General features: G+C 38.2%; 1 protein-coding gene across 3 annotated transcripts; it reads left to right on the top strand.

Moving 5' to 3' along the window:
- Positions 1-6,321: 6,321 nt before the first annotated feature.
- LOC104218303 (beta-galactosidase 10) lies at positions 6,322-17,252 on the top strand. 3 transcript variants are annotated; one of them, XM_009768767.2, is made up of 20 exons: positions 6,325-6,837; positions 7,149-7,244; positions 7,352-7,464; positions 7,698-7,764; positions 7,876-7,968; positions 8,417-8,560; positions 9,080-9,168; positions 9,473-9,578; positions 9,725-9,812; positions 9,939-10,057; positions 10,673-10,837; positions 11,363-11,571; positions 12,144-12,253; positions 12,421-12,530; positions 13,269-13,376; positions 15,287-15,397; positions 15,507-15,718; positions 16,196-16,532; positions 16,743-16,874; positions 16,975-17,252. In XM_009768767.2, the coding sequence occupies exons 1-19, from the start codon at positions 6,616-6,618 to the stop codon at positions 16,851-16,853; spliced, it is 2,610 nt and encodes an 869-aa protein (XP_009767069.1). In that variant the 5' UTR covers positions 6,325-6,615; the 3' UTR covers positions 16,854-16,874; positions 16,975-17,252. The 3 variants fall into 3 exon arrangements, with proteins under 3 accessions (XP_070027247.1, XP_009767069.1, XP_009767061.1); XM_070171146.1 differs by having other exon boundaries at positions 6,322-6,837; positions 7,876-7,972; positions 8,421-8,560; positions 16,743-17,252; XM_009768759.2 differs by having other exon boundaries at positions 6,326-6,837; positions 16,743-17,252.
- The last annotated feature ends 238 nt before the right edge of the window (positions 17,253-17,490 follow it).

The raw sequence follows: 17,490 nt of genomic DNA, 5'->3' as shown, positions 1-17,490 counted from the left end.
CGAGTCCTAGCTTGTGTGGTTTCTCGGTCTTCCTTGTTTGACCGTATTAGGGAGCGGCAGTATGATGACCCTCATTTGCTTGTCCTCAAGGATAAGGTTCAGCATGGTGATGCTAGAGATGTGACTATTGGTGATGATGGGGTATTGAGGATGCAGGGTTGGGTCTGTGTACCCAATGTTGATGGTATTCGGGAGTTGATATTGGAGGAGGCTCATAGTTCGCGGTATTCTATTCACCCGGGTGCCGCAAAGATGTATTAGGATTTGAGGCAGCACTATTGGTGGAGGCGGATGAAGAAAGACATTATTGCATATGTGGCTCGTTGTTTGAACTGGCAGCAGGTTAAGTACGAGCATAAGAGGCCCGATGGTTTATTTCAGAGGATTGAGCTTCCCGAGTGGAAGTGGGAGAGGATTACTATGGATTTTGTTACTGGACTTCCGATGACTCAGAAGAAGTTTGATGCGGTTTGGGTTATTGTAGATAGGCTGACCAAGTCAGCACATTTTGTTCCGGTTGCCACCACTTATTCGTCCGAGAGATTAGCTGAGATTTATATCAGGGAGATCGTTTGCCTTCATGGGGTGCCTATGTCTATCATCTCGGACCGAGGTCCGCAGTTGACCTCGCATTTCTGGAGAGCAGTTCAGCAAAAGTTGGGCATCCAGGTTCAATTGAGTACAACATTTCATCCCCAGACGGACGGTCAGTCCGAGAGGACTATTCAGATATTAGAGGATATGCTCAGAGCCTGTGTCATTGATTTCGGAGGCTCGTGGGACCAGTTCTTGCCTTTAGCAGAGTTTGCCTACAATAACAGCTACCAGTCCAGCATTCAGATGGCTCCGTATGAGGCGTTGTATGGTAGGCGATGTCGGTCCCTAGTCGGATTGGGTACAGACCTAGTTCAGGAGGCCTTGGATAAGGTCAAGATCATTCATGATAGACTTCGGACAACTTAGTCTAGGGAGAAGAGTTATGCGGACCGCAAGGTCCGAGATATTGCTTTCATGGTTGGTGAACGAGTGTTGCTCCGTGTGTCGCCTATGAAGGGCGTGATGCGATTTGGGAAGAAGGGCAAGCTTAGCCCCAGGTTCATTGGTCCATTTGAGATCCTTGAGCGTGTGCGAGAGGTGGCCTATAGACTTGCTTTTCCGCCTATCTTGGCAGCTGTGCATCCAGTGTTTCATATATCTATGCTCCGGAAGTATCACAGCGATCCATCGCACGTGTTAGATTTCAGCATTGTCCAACTGGACAAGGATCTATCATATGCGGAGGAGCCGATGGCTATTCTAGACTGGCAGGTTCGACAGTTGAGGTCGAAGAGTTTTCCTTCGGTGCGTGTTCAGTGGAGAGGTCAGCCTCCTGAGGCATCGACCTGGGAGTCCGAGTCCGATATGCGGAGCCGTTATCCTCATTTATTTCCCGACTCAGGTACTTCTTTCTTTTGTCTGTTCGTGGACGAACGGTTGTTTTAGAGGTGGAGAATGTGACGACCCAAAGGGTCATCACTGTAATTCTTCCTTGTTACGTGCTTTCGAGGCCTTGAAAACCTCCCTTTTAGTTGCCTTGTTTTGCGTACGCAGTCCGGGCGCGTAGCCGGAAAGCTTTTATGTTAAAATATGCGAATTATGTGAGAAATTTGATGAATTTTGATATTAATATGCATAATATTGACTTCGATCAACATTTTGGATAAACGGACCCGGACCTGTGATTCTACGGTCCCGGAGGGTCCGTAGAAAAATATGGGACTTGGGCGTGTGCCCGGAATCAAATTTCGAGTTCTCAATCCCGAGAAATGAATTTTTGTGTGAAATTGTTTCTTGAAATTTATTAAGGAAAATGAAGAAGAAAATTGATCAGAAAACTGTGGTATCGGGCTCGTATTTTGGTTCTGACGCCTGGTACGAGTCTTAAATATGTTTTAAGCACTATCTGTAAAGTTTGGCTAAAAAAGGACGTCATATGACGTGTTTCGGACTTAAAATGGGGAATTTGAGTTTTATGAAAGTTGAAAGAAAATCATGAGTTTTGAGGCTTGATCATAGGATGTTATTTTGGCGATTTGATCGCACGAGTAAGTTTGTAAAGTGTTTTCGAGATCATATGAATGTTTGGTTTGGAGCCCCGAGGGCTCGGGTGAGTTTTGAGTGGGGCCCGGGAGGTCTTAGACTTAAAAATGCAGGTTCAGATGTTGCAGGCCCCAGTGCAGCCGCGGTCATTTTCGGGCGGTCCGCGCTGGCAGCCACGCGGCTGCGGTGCTTTTCTGTGCAGTCCACGTGGTGGGGTTCAGAGGGTCGACCAGCGTGGCCGCGCACCAAATCAGTGCGGTCCGCGCTGGGTGGGTTCCGAGAAAGCCCACTTCTTCCCTCACTCGGCGCGGCCGCGGTACATTTCTGCGTGGTTCGCGCCAGCCCCCAACAAAAGTATATATATATTCGGGATTTTAAGTCATTTTTCCACTTTTCAAAAACCCAAAACCTAAGAGGCGATTTTCCAAACAACGTTTCTTCTCCAAAACCATTGGTAAGTGATTTCTAACTTATTTTCTTCACTTCTTAACATTTTTTAACATGATTTTAACTTCAAATCAAAGATTTTTCATGGGGAAATTGGGTGTTTTGGGTAGAACCTAGGTTTTCTACAAATTGAGAAGTTGAACCTCAATTTGGGGTCCGATTTCAAAACAAAACATTTATTTGGATTCGTGGGAGAATGGGTAACCGGATTTTGGTCCGAACCTCGAGTTTCGACCACGTGGGTCCGAGGGTATTTTTGATCTTTTTTGGGAAAAACCTTGTAAAAAAACTATTTTTATGCATTGGGGTTAGTTCCAATAGTAATTATTAATGCATTCAAGTAATTTTTGACTAGATTCGAGCGGTTGGGTGGTGAATTTGAGGGGTAAAACTATTCTAGAAGCGTGAGTTGAGTTTGGAGAATTCGAGGTAAGTGGCTTGTCTAACCTTGTGTGGGGGACCTTTCCCCTTAGGATGTGCTATATTTGATAATTGAAACGCCCTGTACGTGAAGTGACGAGCGCGTACTTGAGCTAATTGTTGAAAATCCGGTTTTTCCTTAAGTATTTCAATTGAGTTCTATTCTTGTTCTATTCTACTTGTGAATTTAGCATGTTGCTAGTCTAGAAAGGCATGTTTAGTTGACTTAATTGCCTATTTGCTTAAATTGCCTGAATTGCATTACATGAAGCATGTTAGGCTAGAAGTAAATGTTTACTTGGTACGAAATTAGCGTTTAATTTAATATTCTTGTGTTGTTGCTCTGTGTTTTAAATTGGGACTACGGGTTAGATTCCCGGGAGATTCCCCCTGCACATTTACTTTGGGACTACGGGTTAGATTCCCGGGAGATTTCCCCTGCACATTTACTTTGGGACTACGGGTTAGATTCCCGGGAGATTCCCCTGCACATTTACTTTGGGACTACGGGTTGGATTTTCGGGAGATCCCCCGCACATATATTGAGGATACCGAGAGATCCTCGGGATACCAAAAGATCCCTAGTACATATTGAGGATACCAAGAGATCCCTGGCTTATATTGAGGATACCGAGAGATCCTCGGGATACCAAGAGATCCCTAGTACATGTCGAGGATACTAAGAGATCCTCGGGATACTTAGAGATCCCCGGTTACTTTCCTTATGGTTTGCTTTCATCATTGTTTCCGTTATTGTACTCTTATTATCCTGCATAGATTCTTACGGTAGGTTCTCAATTGCACTGCTTATCTTATCCTTCCATCTTTACATTTTATATAACCTCAGTAGGGCCCTGACCTTCCTCGTCACTACCCAACCGAGGTTAGGCTTGGCACTTACTGAGTACCGTTGTGGTGTACTCACGCCTCTTCTGCGCATGTTTTTCATGTGCAGATCCAGGTACCTCTACTCAGGCGCACTATCAGTGAGGCAGGAGGACTACGGAGACTTCGAGGTAGATCTGCTGCGTCCGCAGACCAACGAGTCTCCCTCTTTATTCTATCTTTAGTATTTAGTTCTCTTTTCCTTCCGTTTGTTAGATATTCTGGAGTTTGGAGCCTCACTATACATTTTTGTAGCCTGTGTTTTCCCGTGAGTTTTCGGGTTTTGGGATTGTTTTAGTCTTGGGATATTGAGTTGTATATGCCGAGCGGCATTCGGTACAATTTCCTTTTTTAGATAATTAAATATGGTATTCTATTTTTCCGCAATTATTATGTTTCCGCAAGTGTTAGGCTTACCTGGTCATGGAGATTAGGTGTCGTCATGACATGTTCACGGTTGGTGAACTAGGGTCGTGACATAATGTCTTGTTAAAACTCTTGTGGCAAGATTTTCCTTTTAAAAACTAAAACCATTTTTGAACTTGAAAGTATGAACGTGGATATGAAAGTTTATATTTCTTGTTCATTCTTTTTAAATTGTGTGATGCTCGGAATTCTTAAAATTGTAGCTTTAAGTAACGTCTAATTTGAGAATTGTTTTTATGCAATCTGTTAAGTGTTTCGCATTGTTTGAGTGTATGAGTTATGATCTCTTTATATTTAAATAATTCTTACTTTATAAGTTAAATTTTGGAGTATTAGATCTTTATATAAGTAGCCATTCATATTCGTCATTTATTTTTTCTAGCCATATACATAGATTATACATTGATTATATATGATTATACAACAACAATAACAAATCATGTTTGATCCCAACAAGTGGGGTCTGGGGAGGGTAGTTTCTACGCAGACCTTACCCCTACCTAATGCAGGTAGAGAGGTTGTTTCCAATAAACCCTCGGTTCAGGAAGGGCAAGAAGAAGAGGAAAGCAAGGAAGGAAGAAAAATGGAAGAGAAAAGAAAGAGGGAGAGATAAAGGATAAATAGTACCAAATAATAGCAACATAGAATACAATACCTGAGGCGAACAAAACCACATAACATAATAAAAATCTAAGAATATGGAGGGACATGCATGCTACTAAGACTATCGGTGAACAACTATAAACTACCTACTAACCTTCTACCTTAATCCTCGACCTCCACACCCTCCTATCAAGGGTCATGTCGGAGGCTACTCCCACTCTGTCCCGGATAGCTTCATTCTTAATCCTATATCTCCTGGTACACTCACACATCCATCTCAACATCCTCATCTTTGCTACTCTCATCTTCTGCATGTGGGAGTTCTTGACTGGCCAACACTCGGCCCCATACAGCATAACCGATCGAACCACCACTCGATAAAATTTACTCTTAAGTCTTAGCGGCACATTCCTATCACACAAAACACCGGAAGCGAGCCTCCCCTTCATTTATCCTGCTCCAATGCGATGCACGACATCTTCGTCAATCTCCCCATTACACTGAATAATAGATCCGAGATACTTAAAACTCGCTCTCTTGGGGATGATTATATATGATTATACACATATTAAACATACATATGTTATACCTCCATCGGCTATATTTAATTTAGGCGATTGAGTGGGCGGCTAATCGGGTTAATTCTTCTATCTAATATTGGATTAATTTTACTCTGTTAACTATGAGTGCGAAATTAGACAAATTATTTGAAGAACTAATAGATAAAGTTTGATAGCCAGTATTATAACTCTATATACGCGTGATATCTATGAAATGCCAAGAAGAGGATATAAAAGAAAAGAAAAGAAAAGGATATACAGAAAAAATTGTAGCGGTTTTACTTTTAGCTATTACAAACAATAACATACTCACTATAATCTCATAAGTGAGGTTTGAAAATAATAGCGTGTATCCATATCTTATCCCTACCCGAAGACCCCCAGCTCAAGGACAAATAAAAAGAAACAATAACAACAAGCATTAACAATATAATAAAATAACTGGAGCGAAAGAAATTATAGGTAGAAATATAACTCTACGAGCAAGAAAATAGAAGACTACTTTTAGCTATTATACTAGCTATTTCATCCATTTCAACTGTTTTTGTGACAATGAAATTTAAGAAAAATATATTTTTGAACCTTCTAATCTTAAATATATTATTACTAAATTTTTTGGTTATAAAAATATGTCACTAAAGGTTAAATATTAAGTATAAAATTAAATTATTATTAAATGTAAAAATATTTTTTTAAAAAATAAACTAATAAGAATATGTAGTGACTTACAAAATGAGATGAAAGAAGTAGTTATCGACAAAGATTGAGAGATTTACACAAGAGTAGTTAGTAATGGTACCTTTTAGGACAGCAAGAATTGTAAGAGCTTTCTTTACGGGATTTGGCCGAAAAGACGGTTAATGTTGTTTTTGACAATTACAAAGGATGTTGTACACTACGCACATGAGGTTGTGCGCACTATTTAAAAAAGATATCCTAAGGTTGCAGACTTGCAGTTGGGAAAGTTAAATGCACAGTTCCACAAAATCTATTCAAACATAGTTGCGCACGCCTATTTAAACGTGATTTCTGCTTCTTTCAGCCGCATCTTCCATTTTCTTTATTCCGGCGATTGCTCCGGTGTACGGACACCGGTATATTACTAGTAAATGCCAAGCCTCTCCGGTTGCTGAATACTGATAGAACTAGCTAATAGCTCAGCTAGATTTCCGGCAGTGGCCTAGTCGCCGGAGTAATGAAGACGATGAGTCATTTCTCATCTAGCTTCCTGTTCGTTTTCCTCGTGTCGACGGCAATATGTATAACAGCAATGTCATCGTTGTTAGCAGCTGTAGATGCTGCTAATATTACTATTAATGGTAATATTGTAACTTACGATCGACGCTCATTGATCATTAATGGCCAGAGGAAGTTGCTCATCTCTGCTTCCATTCACTACCCTCGCAGTGTACCTGCTGTGAGTCCCACAATAACCATACTATTCTACTACCATAGTATTAGTGCAGAAATTTATGCTCTTTTTCTATTGCACTAGTTCTACTAAGAGTTTAAGTTACAATGTAAAAAATCAAGTCATAGAGTAATTGCACGTAGCTTTATTTAATACCGTTGATTCGTAATTAACCTGTTAATTACACTGATGGTGTAAAAAATTATTACACAGTCAGTGTATATAACTTAAATTCTTCTGATAATTATTCATCTGGTTAATGCAAAGTAGTTATTCCCATGGTTCTGATTTTCTATGTTCTATGGCAAATTTAACAGATGTGGCCTGGTCTGGTTCAATTGGCAAAGGAAGGAGGGGTGGATGTTATAGAAACATATGTTTTTTGGAATGGTCATGAACTTTCTCCGGACAATGTAAGACAGATTCAGTTAAAATTAATGGTTTCTTAGTGAATTATCAAAATCTGAAGTTATTTTGAGAGAGTATAGAACTGATATTTGTTCTTTCTTGCGAATTTTAGTATTACTTTGGAGGAAGGTATGATCTAGTCAAATTTTGCAAGATCGTTCAGCAGGCTGGAATGCATATGATTCTTCGGATTGGACCATTTGTTGCAGCAGAATGGAACTATGGGTATGTTCTCGTTCATGTTTTGACACATTTATATGTACCACTAAATTTAAATTTATTTTTGTACCAAGCACCTCGTCTGCAGAGCTTCATGGGAGAAAGTAAACAGTGGACTTTCTTGACAATGTATATCATATTTTTGTGAAATTTTGGAAGCCTTGTTTGCATAGTTTTAATTACATCTCCGTGAAGTATTAAAGTGCTCAGCAGAATCCTAACAGAATTAAATCATGCAGTGGACTTCCTGTGTGGCTGCATTATGTTCCCGGTACCACCTTTCGAACTGATAGCGAACCTTTCAAGGTTAGCCTATAACAAAACCATCTCATGAATGTCGACTCTAGCTGTTAAACCAATTTTGAATTATTGTCATAAAAGGATTCCTTTTGACCAATCTGCTGCTTGGTATTTCAGCATTACATGCAGAAATTCATGACATATATTGTGAACTTAATGAAGCAAGAGAGGCTTTTTGCATCTCAAGGAGGTCCTATCATCTTGGCACAGGCAAGTTAGAAGTCTGAAAATCATCTTGCGCAAAAACCCTTCTCATCTTCAGTTTTGCTTCTAACTACATCCTAACTTAAGTTTTGATCCTTGTATTTGAATATGTAGCTTTGTTTCTTCTAGAATCATCAAAATAATTTGTTGGTTCATCTTCTAATCTGCTTTGCTTCCAAAACGATTTTACCCAACTTCTATATTAATTTATTTCTCTGACATTCCTCAAGAGAATTATTTGGAAAAATAATAAAGATATACGAACTGCAGATCCACTTACCCATTAAGCCTTATACTTATCTTGTACTAACTTGCTAGTAGAACCTTCAGAAAAGATGTGCAATTGCAGGACTAATCTTTTGCAACTAGCTTTGGGCTTTTTGATGAGATTATGCTTGTTGACCTTCCTTTTGTCACTACATCTCGTTGACCATCTCAGAATCTTTTGTTGCAGGTAGAAAATGAGTATGGCAACTATGAAACAGCATATGGAGAAGGAGGAAAAAGGTATGCCTTATGGGCTGCTAGAATGGCTCTTTCTCAAGATACTGGTGTACCTTGGATAATGTGCCAGCAGTATGATGCTCCTGATCCTGTGGTGAGTATTTGTTTCCATGCTCTGGAATGGTCCTTTTTACTCTTCTCAGCTAAGATGTCAGTTTTACCGAATAAGTTTGATGCTCCAAGCCCATATGCATCTGTGTAACAAAGTCCAAAGAAGCTTTTATCCAGCTAATTGTAGATTTAACGTGTCTAGATGAATGCTTTATAATTGACAGGGTGAATAGTTTTTCTTGTCAAATTCACTTTGGTTGGTGCACTCTTGTAATCTTCTGTGAAATTGAGGTTTCTTTGATTCTGGTCTTATGCATCCACACACTCCAAGAAAACAAAGTTGTGGTGGGAGGATTTGGAGGCAGGAAAAGTAAATGTATCAAATAAGATAACTTTATGGCTTTAAGTTTTTCTATCAATTAAACACTTGCTCTCCTACCTTTGGAGAAGCCTGAATCGTTATTGTTTAAGCAGCTTAGCCATAAGTAAATTCGATTTCCTAGCATGTTGCTTGGGAATTTCGTTTCAAATCAGCTTGTAAATACTTATTTATCCTTTGCAGATTGACACATGCAATTCATTTTACTGTGACCAATTTAAACCAATCTCTCCAAACAAGCCCAAAATTTGGACAGAAAACTGGCCAGGATGGTATGAGTTCACGTTCTCTATTTCTCTGTTTTGTGTATAAAAGCTAACTTCCATACTCATGGATTTATTTCATTTCTTTAGTAGAATGTATATTTACATTTGACAGTATTGTGGCATGAAATCTTTCCTCAGCTTTTCTGTTGAGATTACCGTCTCTTTCATTCCATTCAGAAGATGTGCATTTCAAAATATCAATTTATGAGTAGAAAAAGGCATGTTGTGGTGAATTCTGGCCTATTAGAGAGGCAGTGATGAAGTTGTCAATTCTGAAGGTGTAATATCAAACTGAACATAAAATTTTCAGGTTCAAAACATTTGGGGCCAGAGATCCTCACAGGCCTCCAGAGGATGTTGCTTATTCTGTTGCTCGTTTTTTCCAAAAAGGAGGAAGTGTGATGAATTATTACATGGTATTCTTACTATTTTGTAACCCGATATTAGCTTTTAAGTAAATCGGTTCTTCTTTAGTTTGATATAGCTTCTACAATTGGCTACAATATTTTGTTGAGGGATTTTCCATATCATGCATTTTCACATTAAGCTATTTTCTTCATAGTACCATGGTGGGACAAACTTTGGCCGGACGGCAGGTGGCCCTTTCATTACCACAAGCTACGACTATGATGCACCAATTGACGAATATGGTCAGCCTATCTCTCTCTGTTGCTAAAGGAATAAATTTGTCTATATTAAATAAATAGCTTTGTATACACAAGTTCTAACGTGTTTAATTGAAACATAGTACCAATCTTGTGTAATATGGCTTCCAGGTCTAGCAAGATTTCCAAAATGGGGTCACCTTAAAGAACTTCATAAAGTCATAAAGTTGTGTGAGCATGCTCTGTTGAACAATGATCCGACTCTTCTTTCACTAGGTCCTCTACAAGAGGTAACTTCTCTTCCATTTCTGATGGTACTCCACAAGCTTCAGAGTATTGAGTAGTTCCGAGTTTTATTTTCATTTGCGCCTTCATTTAATTCTATTTCTGTTCTGCATATGTTTTTCTATAAGTAGAACCTGAAGTAAATGCGCACTGCCTTCTACAAGCTACAAGAATTGGTGGAATTGTTACTTCATAAAGTCTTCATACGTGCTTCACGCCCTAAATTCTGAGCTGATAGCTTCTAATAATACTGCTGAACTATGTTCATCAGATTCTAAGTGATAGAAAACCACTTAAAAATTCTGGCTTCAAAATGCTTCAGGGACATGATACATGCTCTTTTTTTAATGAAGTATTCCAAAATAATATATGATACACCTATTGTTCTGGATTTGAATAGGCGGCCAAACCATCTGAACCTAAACTAGCATTTTCATTCCCATATTGACTTGGAATGCCTTTTCCTCCGACTTAGCTGACTAGACTAAGTCCTCTTCTTCTTGTTTTTTGAACTAAGGACCATGATACTAGTGGCAGTGGGTTATAATTGTTTTTTCTATGATAAGACTAGCTATTTTGCACTCTATCTGAATCTGTTCTTTTGTTCGTTGGTTCTTCAGGCTGATGTTTATGAAGATGCTTCAGGAGCTTGTGTTGCCTTTCTCTCCAATATGGATGATAAAGATGACAAGGTGGTACAGTTCCGGAATATATCATACCAACTGCCAGCATGGTCTGTTAGCATTTTGCCGGACTGCAAAAATGTAGTATTCAACACAGCAAAGGTATAGTGTCTGTTTTAACAAATATCAGCTAAAAAATGTAATGATTGTAATTATTTGTCTCTGAAATATTGAAAAAGTCATTATTTTAGCTTCGTAGTTAATGTAACAAAGCTTCAATTGTCAACACACCTTTAACAAGCTATTGGCATGGAACTAAAGAATAGATAAATGACCTTGGAGGAGAGGTTACTGACACAGATAATTCTCATTTCATAGTGGTTCTAAGGCCTCTTCTACAGTCGCTGCAAAAGAAAAACTTGCTGGTGAATTACTTCTGGAAGAAGAGACCTTTGCTATCAAGGTTATATTGTTCATGAAAGGGAACACATTCCACATTTAAATCATTGTGCTGGGTCAAAATAAAACAAATGAATATAGAGGCTTTTCTAATAAGATGTTACAACCCAGTGAATCCAGATGAAAATTCAAAGTTATTATATATTAGTTTTAAGATAAATCACATTTCAGAATGCATTTACTTGTTCATAATACAATCATACCTTGTGCAATTCCTCCTGTTTGCAGGTTGGATGTCAAACCTCTATAGTCAATATGGAACCCCTAGATTTGCATCCCACTGTAAGATCACCAAAGAGAGACATCAAAGCTCTTCAATGGGAGGTCTTCAAGGAAACAGCTGGAGTATGGGGAGTTGCTGATTTCACTAAAAACGGCTTTGTAGATCACATTAACACCACAAAAGACACTACGGACTACCTCTGGTACACAATAAGGTTGGTCTCACTCTGAGGTTGATAACATTTTACCTAAACACATGCATTTAACCAATATGAAAATACTTCCTCTACATGGATGTACTACAGCTATATGAGTGGATGGATGCCATTTTCCTCCCTCTCATTGGTTTCCGAAACATGAAATCAATAATAATTGCTCAATCTATCATGTCATAAATTCTTGAAGGAAAGAAATTTAACTGAGTGTCCGAAACATGCTATTTTCGTTAACCTTTTGCTGAGTGATTAACCAATTATTTATGTATTTTAGTATATTTATCCTCGAACTAGTGTGGGATAATACTGGGCATGCTGTTGTTGTTGTTGTATCCTCGAACTAGTTTAAGAAGTCACTTATTGGTCTGCCAATTTTGTTTAAGCATTGAGTGCATTCAGTTTTCTTATTATAACTAATGGGATGGAAGGGGGTAAGGAACTTTCATGGGGGGGGGGGGAAGAAAAAAGCTAGTTTACCTTCTATCTGACCTACAGTTGAGAAATTGTAACATTGCATTTTGAAATCGCTTCTATAAACATACACTCATTATTTTTTTCTTTATTAATGGCAGTATATTTGTTAATGAGGAGGAGGAGTTCCTACAAAACAAAAGCAGTGCAATGCTTTTTGTTGAATCAAAGGGTCATGCTATGCATGTCTTCATCAATCATGTTCTTCAAGGTCTGTATGCTATATGCCTACTTGCACGTTGGGGAAATTACACCAAAAGAAAAAAGGAAACCCCTTTGTATATAAATTTCTTTTGTCTAGAAATAATATATTCCTTTTTGTATAAAGTGCATGTGAACCTTAAGCAAATTTGTTCATTTGTGCGTATTGCTCTTTAGCCAGTGTATCTGGAAATGGCACAGTGCCACATTTCAAGTTTGGAACTCCTATTGTTCTCAAGGCAGGGAAGAATGACATTGCCTTATTAAGCATGACTGTGGGCCTACAAGTAAGTGGCTACAACTACATTCATCTTTGCATAATGTGGTGACTGGATGCATCCCCTGGGAGCCCAAGTTGCATTATAATTGGGAGTGATCATTTTATTGAACAAGTGTAATTTTTTAGGTTTTCCAGCTTTTGTAAAAAAGAAAAACATCAAATAGATTATTTTTGGCCATCAGTTTCTTACATCTATGTTATACATGAGATTTCTAGCAGAGTCTTTCAATAAAATTATGATACAATGTCAACTTATTGCCTCCATTTGAATGTCTTGCTTGCATGTTTTCTTATTTTTTCTTTTTAATCAATTTCCAAGGAATATATGGTTATAATAGCTTCAATTCTTAGGGTTATGATTCGTAACATGAATTCATTATGCCAAGATCAGACAATTCCTACATTTTCTTTGGTGAGGAGTGAAACATCCTTACTCTTCCAAATAAAAGACTGTGAAAGAACTTATTTTTATCTATAATGATGGATAATGTTCAGCAATTCTCTGCAAAAAAAGAGTTATGATAACTTGTGCGTTTTGGAACTCTGCAAACGCTCATATAGTAATCTTGCTGCAGTTATTGGGCTGTTGAAAGAGACCAATACACTTCAAATATTGCAACAACAACACACCCAGTAAAATCCCACTAGTGGGGTCTGGGGACTTCAAATATTGCATAACTCTTATTTATTCTAAATGTTTTTCCTTAGTCTGAGAATCCTAGTAACTTGGTTTTTTTCTTTGAAGACTGCTGGGTCTTTTTATGAATGGATTGGAGCTGGTCCAACAAGTGTCAAAGTTGAAGGGTTCAAGAGTGGGACTGTGGACTTGTCTGCAAGTACTTGGACCTATAAGGTATTGCCTTTTCCCTTCAGTTAAGTTTGCACTCCAGCTTCCATCATTGTCAATCTAGGAAGCATGTATTCCTCCTTTTAAGGTCTGCACAGAGTTGAAAATATTATGCACCCTCTTCCAGTATTTGGGAAAGCCACTATTAATCATGGCAGGGCATTGACATTGTCAAAATGGTTGCTTGTGCTATTACCTGTTTTGTCTTTTGAGAGGGTGGGATGAGGATCATGCAATGCGTTTGGCAGAAAGGACACGGTAGTAGTATTCCTTTTGTGTATTAATAGCATGAACCTAAAGGCAGCAACACTGCACAAAAGAAACAAATGAAAAATGTAAGCAAAGAGGTTTTCTACAACTATAATACCTCACTCCTCAACAAACAATTATGGTCATAAATGGAGCCAACACCATCTTCTCATACCTTAGACTCTTCTATTGGTAATGGAGCGTGATGAGAATGTCAAACCTTTGATTGTAGGACATTGTACTAATGTAGCCTTATCTCATAATGGATACATATGCAGAAATCTTTTTTCACGATGCTTAGGTCTTACCTATCAACAATTTAGGGTAGGTTTTTTAGTGAGATGAGACCTGATATATGGCTAGACTAGAAGTCTGAAGTCCATTGGTTTTGCAATAATTCTGGAGAGGTTGTCCCACATTGTCTGTATAGAGGAACCATTTGTTTCCTTTCTACTCAAATGGTTAATAGGTCAGTTCCGCACTGCGACTACGTGAATCTTCAGTTACAGGGGCCTTAAGCAAGGGCAGAGGTAGAAGCCTGTATTCGGGTTCGGCCGAACCCAGTAACTTTTGCTCAAACAGTATATTTGCGTTAAATAGTTCATTAAATATATAAAAATATTGAATTTAGATCCCCACTTGAAGGTGTTGTTTTAAACTTTAGAACCCATAAAGTTGAAATTCTAGCACCGCCGCTGGCCTTAAGCGTGTGATTTCTTCTAATTTGTACAAGGCCCATGTGTTGTTAGTCTTAGTGATGATTCTTTGATTGTTTCTGTGTTTTTCCGATTTCTAGTTAACATATTATGTCTTCATTCTAAAACTTGCAAATCAACAACTCAATAGTGTCCTGGGGAATTCACTATACTAATAAATGAAAAATGATATGGTAGCTAAGTTTTACACGGACCTATGGATTTATAGCCTTAATTGAAGGAAATGGCGATTTTGAAATATAACACATTCATTCCTGATTACTACTTTCAAGTATTTCTCATAATAAATAACAAATCCAGAAGTCCCTTTACAGGACCTTAGTTAACCCTGTTTGATTACTGCATAAATATTTTTTTTTCAGTAGATTACTGTTTTGGAGCTGTAAAACAAGGACTCATCTGTTAATAAAGATCACCTGGGAAAAAGTAATATGACTTTGTATTATGCCATATAATTTGAATAAATGAAGAAAGAAACTTTTGCCATCAAGAGAAAGGAGCCCAACAAATATTGAAGTAAAATGAGAAGCAGGTGATGAAAATTTGGGAAAGATGGAATATATCTCTTGTGTAATGCAGTTAATACTTACTGAGTATCAATTGGACAAGCTCAATTGGGTCTGCAATGGTTTGATATCAAGTTAGTACAAAAAAAAAGGCTTGATATCAAGTTCTGTTTATGTCTTATCAATAATTGTTCTTATCTAGAGATCTTCTCTTGAAGTATCTCAACTACTTATCAGTCCATGATCCATGTGACGTTTCATTGCCTCAACTCAAACTTCTCTCCATATTGTGATTCACATTTAATATATCTTGGTGTTGCTCATGTGCAGCTCAGTACCGCGAAACCAATACGTGTTGTTCCCAGGCTTCATTTACTACAATATATTTTGTTTGGAATATTGGGAACCTTGATTGCTCATTTAAACAGTTATAATATACTTTTAGGTTGGATTGCACGGAGAATATTTGAGGATACACGAGTCAGGTGGCTTGAACAATAAAATCTGGGCTCTGACTTCAGAGCCACCAAAGCAGCAGCCCCTCACATGGTATAAGGTAAGAAGGAAATAATGTGTTACGTTGAACCTATATCTAGTTGCTTCTGAAGTTGTTGTGCCCCTTCCAACTTTCTCATCACAGCTGGTACTTTTCTGCTATATTCCAGGCAGTAGTAGATGCGCCTCCTGGTGACGAACCTGTTGCACTTGATATGATTCATATGGGAAAAGGATTGGCTTGGTTGAATGGACAAGAAATTGGCAGATATTGGCCGAGGAAAAGTTCTAAACTTGAGAAGTGTGTTACTCAATGTGACTACAGAGGCAAATTTAACCCTGATAAATGTGACACTGGCTGTGGAGAACCTACACAGAGATGGTAAGACCAGATGCATGCCTGAACAGTATGAGTAGCATGAGTGTTACTTTAATTATCTTGAACTCTGTCGATAATGCTTTTTGCATGAATTCCTAAAAAGTTTAAAACTCCTATTTAGTTGCTAAAAGAGCACTTCTTTGTTTCCATCCGTCGATAGAATCAGGAGCGGATCCACCTCTTGACCTACGGGTTCACGTGAACCCAGTAGATTTTGTCCAAACAGTGTAAATGTGTTCGAAAAATTTACTAAATATCTATAAGTTTGAATGTGAACCCAGTTACTATTGAAAATTTTCTCGAGATCGTTGCAGGAACCCATAAGCATTAAATCCTGGATCCGCACCTCTTGGATAGAACCAGTAGTGTTCGAAGTAGTAAACCATCAATTTGCATGCCTTAATGTTCATTGGTTTTTGCTCTTTTTAAGTACATCCATGTTTTCTAAGTAGAAATTCTCAGATTTCGTTTGTCAATTAGGTATCATGTGCCACGATCTTGGTTCAAGCCATCAGGAAATATCTTGGTGATCTTTGAGGAGACAGGTGGAGATCCTTCTCAAATTAGATTCTCAAGGCGAAAGGTCTCTGGAGCTTGTGGTCATCTTTCAGAGGACCACCCATCCTTTGATGTTGAATATCTGCAAGGAAGTGAAATAAAGAATGATGAAAACAGGGCAACTCTAAGGTTGAAGTGTCCCACAAATACTCACATGTCTGCTGTCAAATTTGCCAGCTTTGGAAATCCTACTGGCACATGTGGCTCCTACGTGCAAGGAGACTGCCATGATCCAAATTCTGCAGCACTGGTCGAAAAGGTAAATATCTGATAAACCCCTTGACGTGAATCATGACTTTTCTAGGTTGAACAAAAGGAACAAAGACCTTGAGCAATAAACTATACCAGAAAGTAACATGAGTGATAGCTTAAGCTGACGAGCGATTCTAAGCTCTTATCATGAACTAGCATGTGACAACTCATTTTTCTCTTCTGTAATAACCTCACAGTTTTTATTTATGTTTTGCAGGTTTGCCTGAACCAAAATGAATGTGCATTAGAAATGTCCAGTGGGAACTTTAACATGCAACTGTGTCCAAGTACAGTAAAGAAACTTGCTGTTGAAGTAAATTGCAGCTGAGCGCCTTTGCCAACATGAAAGGCATATTATAGTCCATTTTTTTGCCACGAAAATGCTCATCCTTAAACCTTTCTTACATAGCAGAAAAATCTAACATTCCTTGTTTTTGTCTATGATTTAGAGTTGAAGATATGGTTACTGACGTCTCGTTAAGCACCACCATACCTCTATTTTCTCAGAAGATGAAGATAGGCTTTGGCTATTTATATTTGAAAAAAGTATTCATCTTTATTCAGTCAACGTGCAAAAACCAGCTGTGAGAAGAAATTATGTGTTTTCTTTAGGGAATTGTTGATTCCAGTATTAGTCCATTTTTCTTCTAAGATTTACCTTTTAAACTATTACGACGCTCCCGAATTTGTATTAAAACATTCGCATGAAGGACATTTAGTAGATGCAGTAGGTCGTCTTTGAAATCTATAGTTCAGATTTAAATCACACACTATAATTTTCTACAATGTCGTGGAAAAAAAGTGGTCAAAACTCAAATTAACGCTTTGGATAAATTGAATGTGACAATCATATTAGACCGGCGAAATGGCTTCCTGGCCACTTAAACTTATCGGATTTTTTAAAGCCGATACATAAATTTTGGGTTTTCCCATTTGAACACTCGAACTCATGATTCCCTTAACTA

Source organism: Nicotiana sylvestris, chromosome 3 (genome assembly GCF_000393655.2).
Source record: "Nicotiana sylvestris chromosome 3, ASM39365v2, whole genome shotgun sequence".
Taxonomy (NCBI): Eukaryota; Viridiplantae; Streptophyta; class Magnoliopsida; order Solanales; family Solanaceae; genus Nicotiana; species Nicotiana sylvestris.
This window is presented reverse-complemented; position numbering and strand designations above follow the sequence as displayed.